Here is a 26,023-nt window from a genome sequence, read left to right as displayed (position 1 = left end):
AAACATCACCAAAAAAATCCATAAGATTATCTCCGAAATTTGGATCACAGAGAAAGTGCCAGAGGAATGGAAATGTGCATTGATCCATCCATTACATAAAAAGGGTGATAAGTCAGATCCAAACAATTACAGAGGCATTTCGCTAGTACCAGTTACATACAAAATTTTCTCTAAGGTGCTATTAAACAGACTAGAACCACAAGCAGATCTGCAAATTGGGGAATACCAGGCAGGCTTCAGAAAAGGGAGATCATGCATCGAACAGATCTGGAACTTGAGAACACTTTTGAAAGTCAGACAGGCAAGAAACACTGTAGTTACCTTTGTGGACTTTAAAAAAGCATATGATTCCATAGACAGACAGACACTCTTTGACGTGCTGGAAGAATATGGTATCGACAGAAAAACCAGGGCACTTATACAACAGACGCTTACAGACACTACCTCCAAGATTAAGTTCATGGGAGAAATGTCGGAACCCTTCCACATACACACAGGTGTCCGACAAGGAGACGGGCTCTCACCAATCCTGTTCAACATGGTGTTAGACAAAATTATCAAGCATTGGGAGGAACAAGTTAAAGGAATACAGCTGGGAAGAACACGTGAAACCAAAACAATCATAAAATGTCTGGCATTTGCAGATGATATAGCCATACTCAGCAATAATACACAGGAGGCAAAGGAAGCACTGGAATGCTTGCATCAAATAGCTGCCAAAACAGGTCTGCAGGTATCTTACGAGAAGACACAATATATGGAACGACAGACCAACAATGTACGCACCATGCATACTGTATATGGATCCGTAGAAAGAGTCGAAAAATTTAAGTATTTAGGGGAGTACATACAAATGGGAGGATCAAACAAGGCGGCTAACATGGAACGAACGAAGAAACTCCAGAAGGCATACAAACTCACATGGTCACGTTATAATAAGAAAAGCATATCGAGGCAGGCCAAACTTAGGCACTACAAAACAGTTGTATTACCAGAAGCATTGTACGCGTCAGAAACAACCACAATTGGAGCATCAGGCATCATAGACACAGAAAAAATAGAACGCAAAATTCTCAGAAAAATATTTGGACCAATTCACAGAGATGGCATATGGATGAAGCGACCTACCAAAGAGCTGTACCAGCACACTGACAGACTAACAGACGCGATCAGAAAACGCAGATTAACTTTCTATGGGCACATACAGAGAATGGACAACAACCGACTTACAAAGAAAATTTTTGATGTAGTAAACAGCTCAAGCAAGAAAACAAATTGGTATCATGAAATAGACGAAGACTTAAGGCAGATAGGGATCAACAGGCAAATGATAGGAGACAGGAAATACTTCAGAAACAAAGTTAGGAGTGCAAAATTTATTGTAAAGGAGAGAAAGAAGACAGGAACATTATGGACAGAGCAAAGGAAACAGGAGCACAGCCAAAGGATGAAGAGATTTTGGGAAGAGAAGAGGAAGAAAGGAAAGAAGTGAAAATTGTGTCATCATGTGATTTTCGAGTTCAAACACTGTCCATAAGGGCAACAATGAAATGAATGAATATATATATATATATATATATATATATATATATATATATATATATATATAGTGTGGTCCATTGATAGTGACCGGGCCAAATATCTCACGAAATAAGCATCAAACGAGAAAACTACAAAGAACGAAATTCGTCTACCTTGAAGGGGGAAACCAGATGGCGCTATGGTTGGCCCGCTTGATGGCGCAGCCATAGGTTCAGATGGTTCAAATGGCTCTGAGCACTATGCGACTTAACATCTGAGGTCATCAGTCGCCTAGAACTTAGAACTACTTAAACCTAACTAACCTAAGGGCATCACACACATCCATGCCCGAGGCAGGATTCGAACCTGCGACCGTAGCGGTCGCTCGGCTCCAGATTGTGGCGCCTAGAACCGCACGCTTATTTCGGGAGATATTTGACCCGGTCATGATCAATGGCCCACACTACATACGCAAATCGTTCGTTTATGAAGGAATGAATTTCACAGTATCAATAGTATGCATTTGAAATTAGCATGCAATGTAAAAATTCAATTAGAAACTCACGCCGACTCTAATTTTGCTTTTCCTGGCGACGAGATCTTTCCGAAGGCCCTCTAGCAGCGTCTTGACAGCCTGCTTACTGGCGCAGTACATTGCAACGTCGCTGTTAAATGGTAGAATGTGTCCACATATGCTGTGAACACGAAAATAACAGTTTGTAGATCATAAATACAATGAATATCATCGACAGAAAAAAGTTATGATATTTATGTGAAAAGCACTGAAAGTGAAAAAACTTTTTCTGGCATCGTTTTCCAACGGACAAAGAGGTCTCAACCTATGTACAGTTACTGGTCTATTAGAGGCCAAAAACAGCTACGAAAAAGCAATTGATCGACTCCGCGTTGACGTCCCTTTTTGAGATATCGAATGTGACTTGAGGAACTTATTTCACAGGTTATTTTGTTTTCACTCCAATGTCGGTAATTTCCAATCCTGTATACTTTCCAGTACCAGCAAATAATATTGGATTTTTTTGTCACATACAGGGTGACTATTATTGAACTACAAGAAATAAAATTTTCATAATTTATGAACGGTTTGCGTATAGGACGTTCCAACTGCACTGTTGGCCGCTGGGCATGATGGGAAAGACTATGTGTACGTACGGTTTGGTTTAGGGACGAAGCTGACTCTCATTTGGATGGGTTCGTCAATAGGCAAAATTGGCACATTTGGGGGATTGAGAATCCGTATTTCGCGATCGAGAAGTCTCTTAACCATCAACGGATGACTGTGTGGTGTGCAGTGTCCAACCACGGAATAATCGGTGCGATATTCCTTGGTGGCACGGTGACTATTGATCGGTACGTGAATGTTTTGGAAGATGATTTCATCCCCATTATCCAAATTGACCCTAATTTCGACTAGATGTGGTTCATGTAAGACAGAACTCGGTACCATCGAAACAGGAGAGTGTTTGGTGTCCTGGAGGAGCACTTTGGGGACCGCATTCTGGCTCTGGGGAGCCCAGAGACCACTGGCAGGGACCTCGATTTGCCGCCATATTCTCCGGATCTGAACGCACCCGACTCCTTTTTGTGGAGCTATATTAAAGACAAGGGCTACAATAATAACCCCAAGACCTTTACTGAGCTGAATGTAGCCATTCAGGAGGTCACCGACAGCATCGATGTTCCGACACTTCAGCGGGTCATGCACAATTTCGCTATTCGTCTGCGCCACTTCATCGTCAATGATGGCAGGCATATCGAACATGCCGTAACCTAAATCCGAGTATCAGTAGTGACGTTTACATGTTGAATGAATGTGTGCACGCCGTAGTTTGTAACTAATTTACGTTTTTTTCATTTACTTCAGTAATTGTCATACTTTCACTTTTGTGACACCAATTACAGGCAGGTGCTCTGTAAATACAGTATTCATTCTTGACTTTCTAAACTGCACCACAGTTTCAGATATAACACGGTGCATGTGGAGACCGTGGTCAAGTGTCTGGAAGGCGCAGATAAAGTAATTTAATCAGGAATGTGAATCATAGATATTGCTGGAATTTGATTGCACTGATCGTCTGCACAGCTCTAATGCCATACCGGCCGGATGTATAACGTACTCAGCTCTACACATCCATATCGCTAGTTCATCTTATCACGTGTCATGAACGCGCCTTTCATTATATCGTCATCTTGTTCCTTTCTTGGTGCATCCATCATTCACAAGCCCATCTCTTTTAATTTTCAGTACAGTCGGAATCTCAGTTTCGATTTGTTTCCTGGCGTGTTTATTTTGTGTCTCTGTTTGTGGTCCCCACTGCCAAAATGAAATTCTCCGCTGATCGTCGAACAACTCTCACTTGCTGAACGGCTATCTCATTAAAAGTCCATGTTTTACTTGCATAATTGAAAATGGTAAGACATACCCATTGTAAACTTTCACGTTGCCAGCTGATTTATCAAATGTCTATTTAGTTTACCAAAATCATTCCAGGCTGGTTTTTCTCTATTTTTTTCATTGTTCGTTCAGTTGTTTTTCAACTGCTCTATATAAGACAACTCAACAACTGGTTCTGTTAATCATTTTTATGCTTACTTGAGTTGATCTTTGCAGCTGGTAAGTTAGATTGATCATAATAACAATAGTTAGATAGTTAGTGACTGTAGTCTCGGGACAGCATCTCTGACAAGTAATCAAGGATGTTCCGGGGCCAAACCCAGCCACTGCTTTTGAATATAAATCATCATTAATGGCGGCTGAGACTTCCGCCATAAAAAGTCACCCCCCCCCCCCGCTCTGAGAGGGGCCTTACCAATATAGGCGGGGGAGCGGACAGAGGCTGAGGTCACTCTCTTGACCCTGGGCTGGGAAACTTCCCCAAAAAGGTGGAAGAATCAGCGGTGATCAACGGCACGTGGATGCAAAAGGCAATGCAAAACACTGCATTAAAGACGTATAATGTGTATCCAAAGGATATGTAGCTTTTTATTGGAAAAAGTGTTTGATGATCAAGGCAAAAGAATCCGTTTCAATCCTCCAATTGGATCCCGGGCCGGGGAGGGGGCTTGTAAGTGGTAGGTAACTATATGGACTGCATAACCAACGTAAAGACGTCGTTCTATGAAATGGAGCGTGTAACGTTAGAAGGCTGGGCGTTGTAGGGAAGCTTGTAAATCTGAGAAAGAAATAAAAAGACTCAATTCAGATATATCGGGGGTTCACGAAGTCAAGTGGAAAGAATATTAGTATTTTTGTTCAGATGAACGTATGGTAAAGTTTACAGCATCAGAAAATGGTACAAAAGGAATAGGACTCGTTAAGAATAGGAAGATAGGACACAGAGTTACTGTGAACAGTTCAGTGACAGGGTGCCAGTGTTGTCCTCATCAGAATCGACAACAAATCATCGCCAACAACAATGGTACAAGGACATTTAATCTCCAGCAAAGGTGGAAAACTTCAAAATATAACAAATGTTTGGTTATGGTACCACACACGAAGAAAACGATCAAGACTAGCTGAAGTGTACACTCCGACGTCACAGGCAGAAGCCGAAGAGATAGAGAAAGTATGTGAAAATGTAATGAGTATAATATACGGAAGAATGGAAAAGAAAATCGAGTATCTGTTAGATGACGATCAGTTTGACTGTAGGAAAGGTATAGACACCGAAGAGGCAGTGCTTCATAATGGAACCAAGACTTTAAAAAAATGTGGGAATTGTCGACAGGGAAAAAGAGTTAGACAATGTAAAATGGAGCAAGATGTTAAAATTCTGTGAAAAGTAGGAGTAAGGTATAGGGATAGACGGATAATATACGGTATGTGCAAGGACTAAGAGGAAAAAATATGAATGGAAGACGGATAACGATGCACTGGAATTAGAAAGAATGTAATACAGGGATGTAGTCTTTCGCCTCTACTGCTCAATCTGCATAACGAAGAAGCAATGACGTAAATAACAGAAAGATTCAATAGTGTTATTAAAATACTGAGTGAATAAAGACCAATGACGAGATTCGCTACAGCATTGCCATTCTAAATGACGAAGAACTGTAGGGCAATGGACTGAAATGAATAGTCTAAAGGATAAAAAAAAGGAGGGAGATTAAACTGAAGAAGAATGGAAGTAATGAGGAGTAGCAGAAATGAGATAAGTAATTAAATTAACATCAAAATTGGGGACCATGAAGAAGACGAAGTGATGGACTTCTGCTATCTTGGAAACAACAAAATAATAGTTCATGGACGATGCAACGAGGACATGTAGACTAGCATACACAAAGAAGACGTTCCGGGCGAAAGAAGTCTACTAGTAGCAAACATAGATTTCAATTGGAGAAAGAAATTTCTGAGCATGCACGTTTGGACCACAGCATTGTATTGTAGCGATTGAAGAATTGTGGGGCAGCCGGAAAAGAAGAGAATCGAAGCGTTTGAGATGTAGTGGTGTAGAAGGATAATGAATATTACGTGAACTGCTAAGAATCAACGAGGAAAAGAATATATGGAAACTAGTGAGAAGAAGACGGAATAGGATGACATGGGATGCGTTAAGGCAACAGGTAATAATTTCCATAGTACTAGAGGGAACTGTAGAAGATTAAAAGTATCCAACAAATAGTTGACGATGTCGGATCCAGGCGTCAGGCTGAGGTGAAAGGTCGGCACAACAGAGGAATTTCTTATGGGCCGCGTCAAACCAGTCACCATACCGAAGACTAAAAAAGAAAAGTTAGCAGCTACAGATTGTTTCGCGTTAAGTGTCACAGTGCAGACCATAGACGCCAGCAGTTTGAGTTACCTATGAACGTATACTTCTTAATGCCATTTTCAAAGTTAATAGTTTGTATTAACAATACGAAAAAATACTATTGTTCTCACAAAGCCAGAATTTTATAGCGTAATTGCTTTAAAACATAATTAAAAAATCAGGCAAATAAAATTTTTATTACAGTAGATCTACTTTATCAAGTGAATAGGTTTCATGAAAGTTTGGAGATGATGTAAATTCAAAAATGTCTTGAATATAGTTGCATTTGTGCAATCGTTGTTAACGAGTACAAATAGAGGAAAAGGAAAACTAATATGTAATACACTAATTCAAGTACACTACTATACAGTGTTTCACGTATGACGCATATGTCTCCAGCATTGCAAGAGAACCAGTCCCACTACTTGGGTCACAGCGGCAGGTGATACGCTGATGTGCCAAAGAAACTGGCATAAGAATGCGTATTCAAATACAGAGGTGTGTAAACAGGCAGAATACGGCGTTGCGGCCCGCAACGCTTATACAAGACAAGTGTCTGGCGCAGTTGTTAGATCGGTTGCTGCTGCTACACTGGAAGGTTATCAAGATTTAAGTGATTTTGAACGTGGTGTTATAGTCGGTGCACGAGCGATGAGACACAGGATCTCCGAAGCAGCGATGAAGTGGGGCTTTTCCAGTATGACCATTTCACAAGTATACCGTGAATATCAGGAATCCGGTAAAACATCAAATTTCCGATATCGCTGCGGCCGGAAAAAGATCCTGCAAGAACTTAGCCAACGACGACTGAAGAGAATCGTTCACCGTGACAGAGGTGTAACCTTTCCGCAGATTGCTGCAGTTTTCAGTCCTGGGCCATCAACAAGTGTCAGCGTGCGAACCATTCAACGAGCGGTTCTAGGAGCTTCAGTCCGGAACCGCGCGACTGCTGCGGTCGCAGGTTCAAATCCTGCCTCGAGCATGGATGTGTGTGATGTCCTTAGGTTAGTTAGGTTTAAGTAGTTCTAAGTTCTAGGGGACTGATGACCTCAGATGTTAAGTCCCATAGTGCTCAGAGCCATTTGAACCATTCAACGAAACAACATCTATATGGGTTCAAATGGCTCTGAGCACTATGGGACTTAACATCTATGGTCATCAGTCCCCTAGAACTTAGAACTACTTAAACCTAACTAACCTAAGGACATCACACAACACCCAGCCATCACGAGGCAGAGAAAATCCCTGACCCCGCCGGGAATCGAACCCGGGAACCCGGGCGTGGGAAGCGAGAACGCTACCGCACGACCACGAGATGCGGGCTATCTATATGGGCTTTCGGAGCGGAAGGCCCACTCTTTTCCCCGTGATGACTGCACGACACAAAGCTTTACATCTCGCTTGGGCCCGTCAACATCAACATTGCACTGCTGATGACTGGAAACATGTTGCCTGGTCGGACGAGTCTCATTTCAAATTGTATCGAGCGAATGTACTCTACGACTGCACGACATAAAGCATAACGCTTTACGCCTCGCCTGGACCCCTCAACACCGACATTGGGTTGTTGATGGCTGGAAGTATGTTGCCTGGTCGGAGGAGTCTCGTTTCAAATTGTATCTAGCGGATGGACGTATGCAGGCAACCTCATGAATCCATGGACCCTGCTTCTCAGCAGGGGTCTGTTCAAGCTGGTGAAGGCTCTGTAATGGTGTGGGGCATTTGCTGTTGGACTGATATGGGATCCCTGATGCGTCTAGATCCGACTCTGACAGGTGACACGTACGTAATCATCCTGCAGCCATTCGTGTCCATTGTGCATTCCGACGGACTTGGACAATTCCAGCAGGACAAGCGACACCCCACACACCCCACACGTCCCCAAGTGCTACAGAGTAGCTCCAGAACCACCCTTCTGAGTTTAAAAACTTCCGCTGGCCACCAAGCTCCCCGGACACGAACGTTATTGAGCATATCTGGGATTCCTTGCAACGTCCTGTTCAGAGGAGATCTCCGCCCCCTTGTACTCTTACGGATTTTATGGACAGCCCTGCAGGATTCATGGTTTCAGTTCCCTCCAGCACTACTTCAGACATTAATCGAGTTCATGGCACGTCGTCTTGCGGCACTTCTACGTGGTAGCGCGGGCCCTACACGATATTAGGCAGGTGTACCAGTTCCTTTGTCTCTTCAGTGTATTTCGCCTTTAGACGCCTTAGGAACGGCCTCGGAATGGTCCGAGAAAATCGTTGCGTCATTTAGCAGTTCAGACTGGTGTGTCACTAACATCTGATCACGGAGTTGTGCACAAATACTGAAACTTTACAGAAGAACAGTAGTGCAGTACCTACAGCTAATGCGCCACACATTTCGAGTACCAGATCGCAGCATCAAGCGGTGATAGCCTATGACGTCAGTTCTCATTCAACGCCGCAGATGCGTTTGAGCCACACGTGGGACACACTGTATTTCACTTTCATAGCGATAAAACTGATTGGTAGAAGTAGAAAAGCTAGAGGGAATTAATATGACCAAAAACAGTTGACTACAGTATTTTGCTGAGTATATCTGTAATAGATTGCGAAAGTATGTGTTTAGTTAAGCTGTATAGCTTAATACTGTGGGCGAGCAAGAGGGTGTCTCACTGTTTTTCTACCAACTGAGCACGTAGAGTGTTGACTGTGGGTTTTGCAGTACCTGCAGATGTGGATGACGAAGCCATCATCGACGCCCCTGCTCAGCATGTCCTGTACGGCCTCCCTGGTGCAGATGCTGAGGCCCAGCACGTTCACGTCTAGAAGATCCCGCCAAATGTCTGTTCGGGCAGCTGCTCACGATAAAAGAAACATCAATTACATACTTTGCGAATACGACGTCGCTCTGCTGATGGTTGCTCTTCAGTGTAACACATATTTAAAATGACGTAATGCAACTGTAGGTTAGTGGACAAGTGTGGTACTGCAGTCTGTTACAGTCTATAGAAAAGTTACTTTATTAAATGCCCACGAGCAGCTGTAAAAGAGGTTGCCTCTGTGCTGTAGAGCGGGCGCTTTTGGGGCTTTGCGAAGGGAATTCGATGCGCTACAGCCTTATACTGGACGTCAGCGAGAGACTCGAGATCAGTAGGCGCAGGCTGACAGCATGTTTTATGGCCCTCATGTTTCCGAAGCGTGGGACACTCCAACTAGCAGGTCGCGAAGACGCTGGTATTCTCAGTTACCAGTGTGCCCGTAGTACAAGGTGCATTCAACTTCTAAGGCCTCCGATTTTTTTTCTCCGGACTGGAAAGAGATAGAAACATGCGCATTGTTTTAAAATGAGGCCGCGTTCATTGTAAATACGTCCCAGAAATGGCATCACTGTACGGCAGATGGAATTTTACCGCCAGCGGCGAGAATGAGAACTGTTTTAAATACTTAAAATGGCGACGTTTTCCTTACTTGAACAGCGTGCAATCATTCGTTTTCTGAATTTGCGTGGTGTGAAACCAATTGAAATTCATCGACAGTTGAAGGAGACATGTGGTGATGGAGTTATGGATGTGTCGAAAGTGCGTTCGTGGGTGCGACAGTTTAATGAAGGCAGAACATCGTGTGACAACAAACTGAAACAACCTCGGGCTCGCACAAGCCGGTCTCACGACATGATCGAGAAAGTGGAGAGAATTGCTTTGGGGGATCGCCGAATGACTGTTGAACAGATCGCCTCCAGAGTTGGCATTTCTGTGGGTTCTGTGCACACAATCCTGCATGACGACCTGAAAATGTGAGAAGTGTCATCCAGGTGGGTGCCACGAATGCTGACGGACGACCACATGGCATGTTGACGCGCAACGACAGCATGACTGGGACTTTCTTTTCGTCGGTTGTGACAATGGATGAGACGTGGATGCCATTTTTCAATCCAGAAACAAAGCGCCTGTCAGCTCAATGGAAGCACACAGATTCACTGCCACCAAAAAAATTTCAGGTAACCGCCAGTACTGAAAAAATGATGGTGTCCGTGTTCTGGCACAGCGAGGGCGTAATCCTTACCCATTGCGTTCCAAAGGGAACTACAGTAACAGGTGCATCCTACAAAAATGTTTTGAAGAACAAATTCCTTCCTGCACTGCAACAAAAACGTCCAGGAAGGGTTGCGCGTGTGCTGTTTCACCAAGACTACGCACCCGCACATCGAGCTAACGTTACGCAACAGTTTCTTCGTGATAACAACTTTGAAGTGATTCCTCATGCTCCCTACTCACCTGACCTGGCTCCTAGTGACTTTTGGCTTTTTCCAACAATGAAAGACACTCTCCGTGGCCGCACATTCACCAGCCGTGCTGCTATTGCCTCAGCGATTTTCCACTGGTCAAAACAGACTCCTAAAGAAGCCTTCGCCGCTGCCATGGAATCATGGCGTCAGCGTTGTGAAAAATGTGTACGTCTGCAGGGCGATTACGTCGAGAAATAACGCCAGTTTCATCGATTTCGGGTGAGTAGTTAATTAGAAAAAAATTCGGAGGCCTTAGAACTTGAATGCACCTCGTATACCTTGAACACTGCAATTCGGGAAAGATTCGGTCACCATGATCAAGTGGCACCAGTTGAAATGCGATGAATGCTATCTCGGCGAATTCACTGGTAAAATCTTATCGGGTTATCAGCCAAGTCATGGTGTTGTGTTGTCTCAATGATTAGAAGAGTTTTCAACTCGTGGTATTCAGGTGAATTGTTGGCTTGATATCCAGTTTGTTCTGTTATAGCGGATGAATAGCAGACCTCCCTTCCGAGGACCCAGCAGATTGGCCAATTGCATTCCTCCGGAAGAGGTGTGACGACCGGTTATGGGGGATGGGTGGTCACCAGCAGGATAGAGGGGGCCAAGTGTCAAGTCTTGGTGCTGCCTGTCTATTTGTTCCGCAGCCTCCAACGCTTTCACAACAGAGCGTTCCTCGCACACAGTTCAGGAGACATTATGTGATAAACATTGAGAAGCTTGAAAAACTTTTTCCAATTTAATGACTTTGTTTCTGTAACTTTGGCTACGATCACCCCTAAAATATAGGTTTGACACTAGCACTATTTGCCAAAGAGGTCCAACATGAGCATATAACAGGTTTTTCATTTTCATGATTAATTAATTTTGGTTTTTACTTTTTCATTAACCTGTGAGTATTACCGAGACTAAAGAAACCTACATGGGTTTTTCGTCCTTAACTGTAAAGATTAGACGCGCTTAATATCAAACATTTAACTCATGAACTCGGCCGTTAGCGGTCAGCGTGGTCGAAATGGATAGCTTAGCCTCCTTAGCTGAGTGGTCAGTGTCTCTGATTGCTACGCAGCGGGCACAGGTTTGATTCCCGGCTGGGTCGGAGATTTTGCTCTGCTCGGGCACTGAGTATTGTGTTGTCTACATCTTTATTTCATCGTCATCGACATGCAAGTTGCCCATTGTGGCGTCAACGGAAAAGACTTGCAACTCGGCAGCCGAACTTTCCAACGTGGGGAGTTTAGCATTATTATTAATCGATTTTCAGTCTCATAGTTTAGTGTATTACGTCGGTGGCTTTTTATAATTGATAGGGGCTGTACCATTATAGGCACCCCTGCCTGTGGGGACAGCCTTCGTCGTCGTCTCCCTCATGCCCTTCGTAAGGGCACTGATAACCATGCTGTTGATGGACCCACGGCTAGTTTCATCATCATCATCATAATCATCATCACCAACGTAATCATCATCACATTAACTCTTCTGTAAATTAATCAAGTGTTTGAAGTTGCTGTAACGAATTGTGGGTGGGGAGCATTTACTGGTTGTAGTGTTAAACTCGCGTGATATTTCTTGTTTTTATAAAGATGCTTTTAACTGTTACCTGTTAATTAAATGAACTGATTCGTGACAGCGCCTCGAATGTTATTTCTGGCATTTGGAAATCCTAACATCCACTCAAATGTTTAACAAAGTCGAAAATTAGTGATAATGATCTGCCGACTGACATAATGAAAAATGGCGGGCAGTATCTCAAAACAACATGAGCCATATTATAGTTGTTTCGTATTATATTATATTTGCTCACTGGTGTGCATAGACATCCGCAAGGGAGGGCAAGAGAAGCGTTTGACCACTCGTGGAATCTGGGTACAAATTTTTTGTTCATAACAAAATTTTCACATATTTTCAGCAATGATTGCCTGCTACTACAGTAAATTGCAGTTTTAACATTGCCGAGCGGGACAGAATATACGGTGACGTTATCAATGACAGTTTTCTCACACCATGTGGCTATAATTGAAGATATGCGCGGAAAACGGGCTAACCCTCAAATATAAAAGCTGAGAGATAAGTGTTGCCATCTGTTGCTGGGTTAAGGGAACTATCAATATTGACATTGGTCTCACCCACAAATATCCTAAAGTGATATTTAGGGGTGAGACCAATGTCAAATTTGATAGTTCCCCTACCCAGCAACGGATGGCAACGCTTATCTCCAAGCTTTAACATTTGAGAATTTGCCCGTTTTTCCGCGCAATTCTTCAATTGAACTGCAACTACTCAAAGAGGTCCGTTGTGGTCTGTAATTACCGTATGGCAGCAAAACTTAGTAGATATGCTAATGTGTTAATCCGGAAGCGATTTACCCTAGGAAAAAATTAGTTCTAATTTTAGCCACGAGATGCAAATCTGTCGCTGTGACTAAAGGAGAGACGTATAGAAATGTTTCCATATGTAATGGATTAAGAACGGGATGTGATCAGAAAAGGAAAAACAAGTAAGAAAGGCATAATGCTGATTTTCTTATTAACCTCCGCTCACACAATTTGTTCAATACGAGCACTGGAGACGTCGACGAGTTCAGAAGTCGTTCGCAGCAGTTCTGATGGAATCTTAGCAACGTGCTCCTGTACGCCGGATTTCAGGCCAGGTAGAGACCGAAACTGACCCTGGTAAATGCGTTCTTTTAGAAATCCCCAGTGTCAAAAGTCACATGGATTCAGATCAGGTGAGCAGCCCATACATCTGGAGATAACACGTTCGTGGAAGGTTGTATTAAGCAGGCAAGCGACATGAGATGCCCGGGTTCGATTCCCGGCGGGGTCAGGGATTTTCTCTGCCTCGTGATGACTGGGTGTTGCGTGCTGTCCTTAGGTTAGTTAGGTTTAAGTAGTTCTAAGTTCTAGGGGACTGATGACCAGAGCTGTTAAGTCCCATAGTGCTCAGAGCCATTTGAACCATTTGACATGAGATGTTTGCCTCATCTTGCATCAAAACAGAGATTTCCACACAGTTTCACTCTTCCAAAGCAGGAATCACATGCTGTACAAGGTTTCGATAACGTGCAAATGTCACGGTACACCTGTCTGGCCCACAAGGCGTATTCTCTTCAAAGACGAATGGACCGAGAATAATGGCGCTTGTGCATCCACACCACACAGTCACATACGGCGAGTGCAATAGCTCTTTGTGCACAACACGCTGTTTAACAATACCCCAAATTCGGCAGTTCTGTGTATTCACTGCACCCTGTAGTGTAGAATGTGCCTCATCATTCCATAAAATATTGCTCTGCCACATGTCATTCGTTCCAAAAACAGAAGATTGAGTTCGGAAAGTTAATGCAGATCGTAAGGTTTCAGTTGCTGTACCGTCTGGATCCTGTTCGGGTACCAGTGTGAAATAGTCCGCAGAACTTTCCGCACTGTTGACCACGTGATGGACAATTCTCGTGACAATGCACGAGCTCTAACTCTAGCCTGGGCACGAGAACTGCCACCGGGATAGGACACCTTCCTATTCGAAGTGCCGCACCAAACTCACCCTTGTTTTCGAATTTCATTATAACCTTCTTTAAAACTTTTAACGGCATAGGGCATCACCTGAGACCGTTCGGTCGGCGACAGTCCCTCAATGCAGCACAGTATTTACTACCGTTCACGTAAAACTGTTTCACTAACAGCGCACCGTATTTCTTCCCGATAGCCATATTGTTCTCTCACATTATGATTTGTCAGATGACAGTGTGAATGTCGCACCGTTATATAAACAGCGTACAACACCAGATTTGCACCTGGTGGCCACAACTGGAACTAATTTTTTCAGCGTAGCTCAGCAGCAGTCCAGACTGGGCTTCCGTGTGTAGATGCACTTTAGTTATAGCCAGCCCGTATTCACGATGTTCACGGGAACTTATTCCGGTTCCTTGATGAGGCGGCGGTTTTGGTGCCATTCTGCGGTCAAGACGGCTGCTAATCTTTCACTACACTGGAAAACTAGCGTCCACAGTGTTTTACTTGTCCCTTCCAGGTGCAGTCGTTACCGAACCGCAGCTAAAGAAATTGGTGTGGGGAAGCCGATGCCAATTTTCAACACTCTTTGAAAATGCCAGTGGTATAAATGCCCATCATCCATACACAATTCCCGTAAGTTCATCCCCTCCCTTTGTCGCCGAACGAAATCACAGCGGTAGTTTACTATTTTTCTGTGTGTAACGTAGCGAATTATTACTAGTTGTTAACTAGCATTGAAAGCGTAGCTTTCCTTGGAGCCGCGAGATTTTGGTTCTCACGTTAAGTACAGCTGACGCTAGCTACTGGGCCGATTAAGCCTTGTACTTGCTTAACGCTGAGTCCAATGCGTTACACATGCTCTCTATGAATCTGAAGAAATACTGTTAAATATTAATCGATCTTTTTCATACTTCGTGTAACAATTTCTATGAATAACATAACTATACCATTAAAATTGAAAATCAATAACTTCAATACTTTCGGAGATACAAATTTTTAACTAAAATACGTAATAACGTGCTGCCAATGTGAAACCGAGTTATGGACTGTAATGTATAAATCTGCAGTATCAATTGAAACTACAATCAAGAGGATAGATTCATATAATTTAATTTACTGGAATTTTCTTTAGTTTCATTGCCACAGGTTCCTGACGTAATTAAAACTACACTGGAAAATTATTACTTCGTTGTGTTTTGGTTGTGTGAGTGTTTTGAAGAGACTGAGAAAGTTAATTGAGGACATACATAAAGTGAGAACGTGATATTTTACTTAAACTATGTAGATGTAAGTGTGAGAAAGTTGTGCAAAAATTGGTTCAAATGGCTCTGACAAGGGAACCTCCACATCGCACCCCCCTCAGATTTAGTTATAAGTTGGCACAGTGGATAGGCCTTGAAAAACTACACAGATCAATCGAGAAAACAGGAATAAATTGTGTGGAACTATGAAAAATATAAGCAAAATACACACACTGAGTAGTCCAAGCGGAAGATAGGCAACATCAAGGATATCCTGTGCTCAGGAGCGCCGTGGTCCCGTGGTTAGCGTGAGCAGCTGTGGAACGAGAGGTCCTAGTAACAAGTCTTCCCTCGAGTGAAAAGTTTAATTTCATATTTTCAGACAATTATTATCCGTCCGTCCGTACGTCCGATGCGAGGTAACTGCGCCGTAATATGGGGACGTTACACCTACACAAACATCGAAACACACGACGTCAGTCGACTACAGCGCACAGAAAGAGTATTCCTGCTAACGAGGCTCCCTGGCTGGCAGTTGACTGTTCGCTACTTTGGACGAGAGTGCATTAAATACGTGAGATGTATTCCGTGGGCAATATGAATCCAGCAAATATAGCTCGCGACTTCAGTAACAAGGTCAATGAATATTTTCCGAACTATAAGGAATCGGAAAGTTCCTTAAGGGCTCGAACGATTGTCGAACATTTGTATGATTATTTCCGACATTTGTTGATAAACAGTACGTGTGGTGATGACGATACCTTGCTGATTGCTGCGGGGCTGTATGTGCCAGATGATGAGATTGTTGACGATCCGTACGAAGAACACGAAGATGAAATACTGCGACCTCAATCTGATGGTATTTCTTTGGGTTACATGAAGGAAATGCTCCAATACAGATTACTGTCCAAACCAATTAAAAGACGCAAATATAGATTATGGAGTGAAGTGACAAATAAATTTAAGAAATTAAAAGGGATGGAGGAAAAAAAGCACAATTAAATATTGCAAAGAAGTTGTGGAACGAGGTGGAAGCCGAAGACCGAAGTTCAGTGAACTAGAAAACCAAACCATGTATACCGACAATTTATTAAAGCCAGAAATGAATTACGTGCAGTGCGTGATACAGACCTACAGATTTGGGGACTGCATTACGCTAAACAAATCGGCCTGGACTTCAAGACTTCATCTCATTGCCTTGTCTCGTTCAAAAGAAAATACAAAATTACGAGCAGGAAGATTCCGAAATATGTAAGCAAGAACTACGCGAATAAACTGGAAAAACTTTTAGAGTGTTCCAAGACGTTTGTTACAGAAACGAACGTCAGATTCCAACAGTATGAAAACGCATGTATTACCAACATAGATCAGTCCGGTTTTAACAATGAAATGAATTCGACCCGCACGTTATCGTTAGTTGGAGAAGGCGACATGGAATGTACTGTAGACCAGCTGCATGCCACTTCACATTGTTATACCATACAATATGCTCTGAACAAAGCAGGATTTCTTTTACCTACATTTTATTTATGTTTGCAGGAAAAAAATGGTGTATTTGGACCGCAAGTTTAGCAACAGGTGAATAGGGTACTTGCGCAAACGCCGAATGTCATTGTGAATTGCAGTGCGTCAGGGAAAATGGAGAAAAGACTAGTGAAAGACTTTAATGAACGTGTGATTGCTCCTTATGCGGACAAAGATTTTACCTTACTCCTTGACAGCTATACAGGACAGAAGGATCAGGCATTGTACAATTTTAGTGTGGGAGTAGACGTGATTGCCATTCCTCCAGGTTGTAAACCTCTTGTGCAACCGTTAGATGTGTTTGGTTTTCAGCAAGTGAAATACTTTGTGGAAAGATTCTATGATTTTGCGAAGCTGCACAGGTACACAGAGCAGTATTGTGTACGTGATCCTGTGTCAATTATCAAAGTTCAGACACTCGCACGTAATCAATTTCGCTCTCCAAAATTCCAGGACACGTTCAGATTTGCTTGGACATATGCAGGATTTGACGGTCTACATACGGAAAAATTTGAAAACGTTAAAAACATATGTTCTGACAGAGCACAGGGAAAAATGTGCGACTGTGAAACTGTTGCATTCATTTGTTGCAGTTTATGTGACAAACTCTTATGTTCTCATCACTTTTTTGGGAGTGATTATCACATCCACAAGAAAACCTAAATCGGGCAAGGTAGAAGAATCTTTTTACCCATTCGCCAAGTGTACAAGTTAGGTGGGTCGACAACATATTCCTGTCATGTGACGCACATGCCGTCACCAGTGTCGTATAGAATATATCAGACGTGTTTTCCTGTGGAGGAATCGGTTGACTTATGACCTTGCGATCAAATGTTTTCGGTTCCCATTGGAGAGGCACATCCTTCCATCTACTAATCGCACGGTTTTGCGGTGAGGTCGCAAAACACAGACACTAAACTTATTACGGTGAACAGAGACGTCAATGAACGAACGGACAGATCATAGCTTTGCGAAAATAAAGAAAGTAAACTTTTCACTCGAGGGAAGACTTGAACCAAGGACTTGTCGCTCCGCAGCTGCTCACGCTAACCACGGAACCACGGCGCTGCTGAGCTCACATTATCCTTGATGTTGCCTGTCTTGCACATGGACTACTCAGTATATTTTGCTTATTTTTTTCATAGTTCCACATAACTTCTTCCTGTTTTCTCGATTGATCTGTGTTCAGTTTTTCAAGGCCTATCCACTGTGCCAACTTTTAACTAAAACTGAGGGGGGTGCGATGGGGAGGTTCCCTTATGAGCACTATGGAAGTTGTGCAATAGGGTAATTTGTGATGTATGTCCGAGTGAGCTTGATTTTATAAAAGGCAGCCAGGAGGTGTATTGGGTATTAAATTTATTAGTAATTTAATTTTTGGAAAGGAATCGTGTTTGTTTTCATTAAATTTTATTTAGTCTCGGAATTACGAGATTTCCAGTCTAAACTACTTGTGGTAACCTGACTGGCTGACGTTAGAAATACCGCGAATTTAGAAGTGCTAGAGAATGGTCTGATTGACTGCTTAACATACTAGCCAATAGGAATCCAGCAATTCTCTCGCTCTTGAGTAGGGCTTTGTGCCTCAGATCTATGCCTCTACAAAGCTACTCGGGAGCCGTCTTCTGGCAAACACCTATGTTAAATCTCCCTGATAAATTTGTAAGAAAATGAAGAAATTCTCTCGTTTGAGCGGTTTTCTTGTTGTTGACAAAAATCGACATAGTACTGAATATTTTGTGGAAGCTTGAGTCTTGTGAGTGGTTTATTTAAGGAGATATTTACCTGTGAACATTTCATGTCGTACATAATCTCCGCATGGATTGTTTCGTGCAGATAACTAGACATTATGGCGAGTACTTCTTTACAAGAAGCCTACTGAACGACTGAATGTGTTAACTTGCAAGTAGGGGCTGTTTATGACGCTCAAAATGTCGAGTCGGACTAAATATATTCTGGATGCTCTTGTTACAGAGACAATCAGTAACATCGCATTATCGATGTGGAGATATTAAATACGGACTTGATAACTATTTTGTTTGTTTTAAAGAAAATAAACCAATTAAAAGGACGTTTTTGACATTTTTTCAAACGTCTGATGCAAGAATCCCAAAGGCCTAATAGTTTAGCTTAGTAATTTTCGGCTACTACCCAAGGAATAGAGTTACGTGGCCGTTCCGTGGTACATGTCTAGTCGAATTTTCGTCAACGCTGCTTTTGCCGGCTAAACCAGCACCTACCATCGCAGAGTGAAGTGGCAGACAACCTGAAGCCTATCAAGGTAGGCGGACAGACTGGTAGTGTGTGGACATACAAGGTGAGAATGTGGGTCTCGAGGGAGGCGTGCGCGAGATAGTCCCTGCAGTCGCACTTCTGTGCCCTCGGTGGCTCAGCTGGATAGAGCGTCTGCCATGTAAGTAGGAGATCCTCGGTTCGAGTCTCGGTCGGGGCACACATTCTCACCTCTCCCCGTTGGTATATATCAACGCCCGTCAGCATCTGAAGGTATTAATATAATTCTAATTTAGATAGTTTTAAGGCTAGTGAGAGACCAACCCTCCCCGGTGCATGTGGACGTAGAAGAGCAGTGCTGCATTACTGATTGTGCATTCAGTTTTACACGACAGCGGTGTTGTAGTGGTCTCTGAATGCTGCACTACACAAAGATCACTTACATCTAAATCAAGGTAGTTTTTAGTGTATGTGTAATGTTTGTGATATATACCTGTCGCTCTTCTAAGACATATCTTAAGAATGACTTGCAATGTAACACGTCTGCGTATATTGTATTGCCCAAGCGTAACAAGGAATATGAGCAACGTTTCGGTTGACTTTCAGAACTGCACCTGTTTTCCTGTTCTAATGGCTTAAACCTTCTTGTGCTAATACTCACATGTCAGTTCGGCGTTCTTGCAGAGGCCAGCGTTGTTGATCATGATGTCGACGCCGGACAGATGGTCCCGTATCCATTTAAAGGCCGCCAGAATGCTGTCCTCATTCCTGAGATCCCCCTCCATAACGTGTAGGTTGCTAGTGGCGTCTTTCAGTTTCAGTGACTGTGGAGGAATACCTTTACATGATTCCACGGCAGTCGAGTAGAAAACTAAAAGAAAGTTCACTCAAAACAAAAATAGAAAGGCAACGCACCACGAAGGAATTATCCGAATGGGACGGAAATCATTAGATGTGAGGCACATGCACAAACAAATGATTACAGTTTCAGAAAAATTGGATGATTTATTCAAAAGATAGAGCCCGACAAACAAAGCAAGTCAATAACGTGGTGGCCCTCTTCTGGCCGTTATGCGAACAGTTATTCGGCTTGGCATTGACTGATAGAGTTGTTGGAGGTCCTCCTGAGCGGTACTATGCCGAATTCTGTCCAATTGGCGGGTTACATCGTCAAAATCTCGAGCTGGTTGGAGGGTCCTGCCCATAATGCTACAAACGGTCTCAACTGGGGACACATCCGGCGCCCTTGCTGGCCAAGGTAGGGGTTGGCAAGCAAAAAGACAAGGAATGTGCGCACGGGAATTATCTTTCTGAAATGTAAGCCCATGATGGTTTGCCATGAAGGACAACACATCGGAGCGTAGAATATCGTCGATGTAGCACTGTCCTGTAAGGGTGCTGTGGGTGACGGCCAAAGGGGTCCTCCTATTAATTAAATAGCACCCCAGACAATCACTCCTGGTTGTCGTACCATATGGTGAGTGGCAGTCAGGATGGTATCCCATCACTGGTTGGGGTGTCTCCAGACACGTCTGCGCTGGTCATCAGGGTTCAGTTCGAAGTGGCACTCATCGCTGAAGACAATTCTACTCCAGTCAGTGGGATTTCAGGTCCTGATGACCACCGAAGACGTGTCTGGGGCGCCCTGGACAGCGTTGGATACCAACCTCGTAATGCAAGCTGGTCCATAACTCTTGTAGCGGTCCTTGATATCCTTGATAGTGACACTTCGATGGAGCTGACATTTAATCTGGTAGCTCATATTATCTATCAGTGAAAAACATTTGACCTTGCTATCCACGGAAATATCTTAACATCACACAGGAAATTCAAAGACGCACATATTATGTGTGGGCAAGCAATGTAGTGTTGAAAAATGCCATCACGATACTAACGTGAGAGTTACTACATGAGAATGGAGAACGTCGGTGATATTCCGTTGCGCCATTCGAGTTCCCTCAGTCACAATCCGCCATGACTCGTTATCGTGTAGCCGGCCGGGGTGGCCAAGCGGTTAAAGGCGCTACAGTCTGGAACCGCACGACCGCTACGGTCGCAGGTTCGAATCCTGCCTCGGGCATGGATGTGTGTGATGTCCTTAGGTTAGTTAGGTTTAAGTAGTTCTAAGTTCTAGGGGACTGATGACCTTAGAAGTTAAGTCCCATAGTGCTCAGAGCCATTTGAACCATTTGTTATCGTGTTGATCGCTCGCCACACTATGACGTCAGGAGTAACACAGCTGTGCCTCTCCTGAGCATTCGAAGAATGGGGCCTCTCCCCAGGTCATGCCGTACTTGCTGACAATGGTCACGTGGGATGTCACAGAATGGGTACTCATCGCTGAACACAATACAACGCCATTCATCAGCAGTCCATTCTTCCACCCCAAATTCAGCCTTTCGAGTTGAAGACTGCCTACACTACGCTTGTCCGTCCTCTTTTAGAATACTGATGCGCGGTGTGGGATCCTTACCAGGTAGGACTGACGGAGTACATCGAAAAAGTTCAAAGAAAGACAGCACGTTTTGTATTATCGCGAAATATGGGAGAGAGTGTCACAGAAATGATACGGGATTTGGGCTGGAAATCATTAAAAGAATGGCGTTTTTCGTTGCGACGGAATCTTCTCACGAAATTCCAATCACCAACTTTCTCCTCCGAATGCGAAAATATTTTGTTGACACCGACCTACATAGGGCGGAACGATCACCACGATAAAATAAGGGAAATCAGAGCTCGTACGGAAAGATATAGGTGTTCATTCTTTCCGCGCGCTATACGAGATTGGAATAATAGAGAATTGTGAAGGTGGTTCGACGAAAGCTCTGCCAGGCACTTAAATGTGATTCGCAGAGTATCCATGTAGATGTAGATGTTAGTGGCATCCTACGAATGTGACGGCTGCTGCTAGTACAAGGAATCCATTACTTGGCCTCTGATGACAGGCACAGATGAGAAGGGGCTACTTCGTGCTGGGTGCACATTCTGGCCATCTTCCCTTGTAGTGGTCAGGCGTGATCGGCCAGGGTCGTGGCGACGAGTAGGCCGGCTCTCACCTTCACGCAGTACAACATCGCTTTACTGCCACTTCTGAATGCCTCACAAGTCTGAATGTTACACAATTTGACCAGCTGGCCAAATGGAGACCCACAACGAGATCCATTACAAACATTGACAAGTGCTGATAACGCCGTCTCATACGGGTACACAGCAACTTCGTGTCCTTCACAGTAACACCCTACCAGGTTTGGTAACAACACTAAACACGAACAACACTAATGCACTTTGGTGACTGTTCTACCTGTCACAGAGAACTGCAGCCCTAGCTATTTACATACCCATCGATGGTGTGTACATGTATGAAGTGACCCTGGCATCTGACCATGTCTCCTGAGTGCTCCACTCGTTTGACAGTTAGTGTAGATAAAAATCGAAAACAGTTTATTACACAATTTTAATTCTAATTCAAGTCACTTATGTGCTAACAAGTATATATACACACACACACACACACACACACACACACACACACACACACACACAAACAAACAAACAAACACACTTACACACACATTAACACAGAAAACACACACATATATGTGCTTTAAAAATACTTTACAAATTGCATCATTTACCCAGTTACTGAAAAATTTAATATGTGTTTGTACGTCACCATGTCAGTGATCGGTAACAAGGACTCTACACTAGCGCGTAATATTTTTCTACATTTTCATACGTGTCATAACAAATTTAATCTCGTGATAGCAGAGGACAGCCGATTAGCGTCTAGCTTGGCACTGCATTCGCACTTCGATGTCATTTTGCAATTTTTGTTTGCTATTAAATGTACTGGCTGTGCTTTTTGACTTAGGTCAGTGGCGTAGCGAGAGGAAGGGGGATGTCAAAATGTTCAAATGTGTGTGAAATCTTACGGGACTTAACTTCTAAGGTCATCAGTCCCTAAGCTTACACACTACTTAACCTAAATTATCCTAAGGACAAACACACCCACCCATGCCCGAGGGAGGACTCGAACCTCCGCCGAGACCAGCCGCACAGTCCATGACTGTAGCGCCTTAGACCGCACGGCTGGGGACGTCAAGAGGGCCTATCATACTTCCCCGCCACTCGGAGAGGGACGCCAAATAGTCTCCAAGACAAACAACATTTTCTGGAAAATATATTATTATTAGAGCAAATTCTATGTATTATATTACTATATGTGTTTCTGGAAAGCGGGGGGGGGGGGGGGGGGGGAGCAATAAAGTGTTGTGCCCCAGGCGCCGCTGGGAGGGAGGAAGGGGGAGGGGGGCACCAATGAAATAAATATCGTGCCCTGAGGGCCAGTTACGTTCACTACGCCACTGACTTGAGTTTTAGATCAACCGCGACTGAATCACTGTTGACGCACTCATTGGCAGATATTGAAGATAGAGCATCACATCTTTCTGCCTAAGATACCGAAACAGATATGGATCAGATTTTGAAACCGGAAAAGCAGCTGTTTGAGTTAGTAAATGCCCGATACTTTCACTTGTAAACGCTCACTGTTGACATGTAAGGGGCGGTCAGAAAGCTTCCGTTAGAAGGCAGTACAGTCCAAAATCGGTATCCCAATCAGGCAAAATAGCCTTGTGCATTGAGGCAATCATCCCACCGATGCATCGGGTTGAAGATACCCGCTTGGAAAAACACCGTGTCCTATGCGTGAAGAAATCAGTAACTGCCTGTTGCACATCCTCGTCCGATAGGAATCGTCTGCCCTTCCAGGTCCTTTATAAGCGACCGAACGCCGGATAATCGCGTGAGGAGAGATCAGCACAATATGGCGGATGCCCGAGTATCTCCCACTTGAGTTGGCTGTAACTTCTGCGTTACGACTTCTGCGATATGAGGATGTGTATAACATCATGAACCAGCAGCACCCTTTGGCGCATCATTCCACAACGGTGTTTTTCGACAGATATGCTGCCCCATAGGCATTCTTCATTCTCCTCTGTGTATCTACCAGTCTTTCTCCTTCGGCAGCCAAGAAAAGAATAACAGCACGTTGGTCCTCTTTGGCTCATTTGGTGCCGGCCGCTGTGACCGAGTGGTTCTAGGCGCTTCAGTCTGGAACCGCGCTGCTGCTATGGCCGCAGGTTCGGATCCTGCCTCGGGCATGGATGTGTGTGATGTCCTTAGGTTAGTTAGGTTTAAGTGGTTCTAAGTCTAGGGGACTGATGACCTCAGATGTAAAGTCCCATAGTGCTTGAGCTATTTTTTTCTGCTCACTTGGTAACAACGTCGCAATAGTTCACGTTTCCGCATGCACCGCACGTACGTTGGAAAGGCACGAACACAACACTAATCCCTTGTCTACATGTCGATGCTTGTATACCGGCATCGGAGCCGCGCAACGTTACGTATAAACTGCAACTTCGCCTGCAAATGGAAACTTTTTGATCGCCCTTTGCGTTCCAAAGTAAGAGGAAGAGCGAACTTCCCGTTCCCTGCCAGCACATTAGTTGGCATAGTCTCATTTGTACGAGAGTGAGCTCGTAAGTAGTGCCTTAGAATTCTTAGAATTTTGTACATAAAACAAACGTTATTAACATTCTATATCTTTATTCTTCATGTGTACGTATTTGCAGTTCTCTGCCGCTAGAGTCCTCCGAATTTTAGCGAGTAACACTGCGGTGGGTAACAGAACTATGTCGGCGCTTGAGAAACAGCGTACTGCAATCGAGTTTCGAATTCAAAGAGTTGGTCCACACATGAATCACCCTCTCTTTCAGCAAGCAATGCCAGACCACACATGAACGCTGCAGCATTTGCAACAAGCCGAATCCTTGCTTCACTGTCAACGATCGTCCTCCATACAATTCCAATCTGGCCCCATCCGATGTTCATCTGTTAAAGGACGCCTTTGAGGACTTCACTTTGATAGTGATGAAGCGGTGCGAGCGTAGATGAGGTTGCGGCTCCGTCAACGGAGTCAAACATTCTACAGCGACGGTATCAAAAAACCCGTAGTTCGTTGGGAGAAATCTGTTCGTCACCAGCGACGATGAGAAATAAATATGTAGACATAAAGAACCTAGATGTAGAATCTTAATAACGTTTGTTTTGTTTAAAAGGCTTTAACAGTTTTCACATAAAAAATTCGGAGGCCTTCTTTTTGAGCACGCTCTCGTATAAAAGACAGTGTTGAATACGAAGCTGAAATAAAGTGAAAACACCGTCATGACAGCGTCTTACGAAAGTAAGTGCCGATTAGTACAGATAACGTGATCCATATCTACCTGAAGTTTGTCGACTGCCTTGTCGAAGCCAACGACGGTGATGCCGTGGCTGAGTAACACCTGGGTGGTGGCGAAGCCGATGCCTGAGTTGGCTCCCGTCACCATGGCAACACGACCGGCGTACTTTTCGATCCCCATGGTCGCCGACTGCACACTACGGCGTCGCTGTATCGACGGATTTCCTTAGGCCGCAAACACTGCCTACGCTAACAAGCTGCAGCTCGCAACAGTGCATCGCGGCTTACTATCGCGCAACAGCTGTGATAACATAAAACACTTGAGTTATCTTTCTTAGATAATTTTTCCGCCCACGTCACCTATTTTTCGGAGTTTCGGAGTCCCCATGTGTTGACTCAGGGATCGAGACGTGGCTGCACGATCCGTTACAGCCATGCGGATAAGATGCCTGTCATTTCGACTGCTAGTGATACGAGGCCTTTGGGATCCATCACGGCGTAACGTATTACCCTCCTGAACCCACCGATTCCATATTCTGCTAACAGTCATTGGATCTCGACCAACGCGAGCAGCAATGTCGCGATACGATAAACCGTAATCGCGATAGGCTACAATCCGATCTTTATCAAAGTCGGAAACGTGATGGTACGCATTTCTCCTCCTTACACGAGGCATCACTACAACGTTTCACCAGGCAACGCCGGTCAAGCGCTGTTTGTGTA

The 26,023-nt window shown here is 43.9% G+C and overlaps 1 protein-coding gene across 1 annotated transcript in view; it reads right to left on the bottom strand.

Annotated features, from left to right (window-relative positions):
* Positions 1-25,520, bottom strand: part of LOC124777883 (dehydrogenase/reductase SDR family member 11-like) — a 47,203-nt gene extending 21,683 nt beyond the window's left edge. Inside the window, exons 1-4 of the mRNA XM_047253422.1 lie at positions 25,344-25,520; positions 19,721-19,883; positions 8,988-9,117; positions 2,087-2,216 (exon numbers count right to left, since the gene is read on the bottom strand). Of these exons, the coding sequence (XP_047109378.1) occupies positions 2,087-2,216; positions 8,988-9,117; positions 19,721-19,883; positions 25,344-25,481 (561 nt within the window). The 5' untranslated portion in view covers positions 25,482-25,520. The remainder of the gene's footprint in view (positions 1-2,086; positions 2,217-8,987; positions 9,118-19,720; positions 19,884-25,343) is intronic.
* Positions 25,521-26,023: the final 503 nt, after the last annotated feature.

Source organism: Schistocerca piceifrons, chromosome 2, assembly GCF_021461385.2.
Source record: "Schistocerca piceifrons isolate TAMUIC-IGC-003096 chromosome 2, iqSchPice1.1, whole genome shotgun sequence".
Lineage (NCBI taxonomy): Eukaryota > Metazoa > Arthropoda > Insecta > Orthoptera > Acrididae > Schistocerca > Schistocerca piceifrons.
The sequence above is the reverse complement of the archived record's forward strand: the minus strand, read 5'-3'. Positions and strand labels throughout refer to the sequence as shown.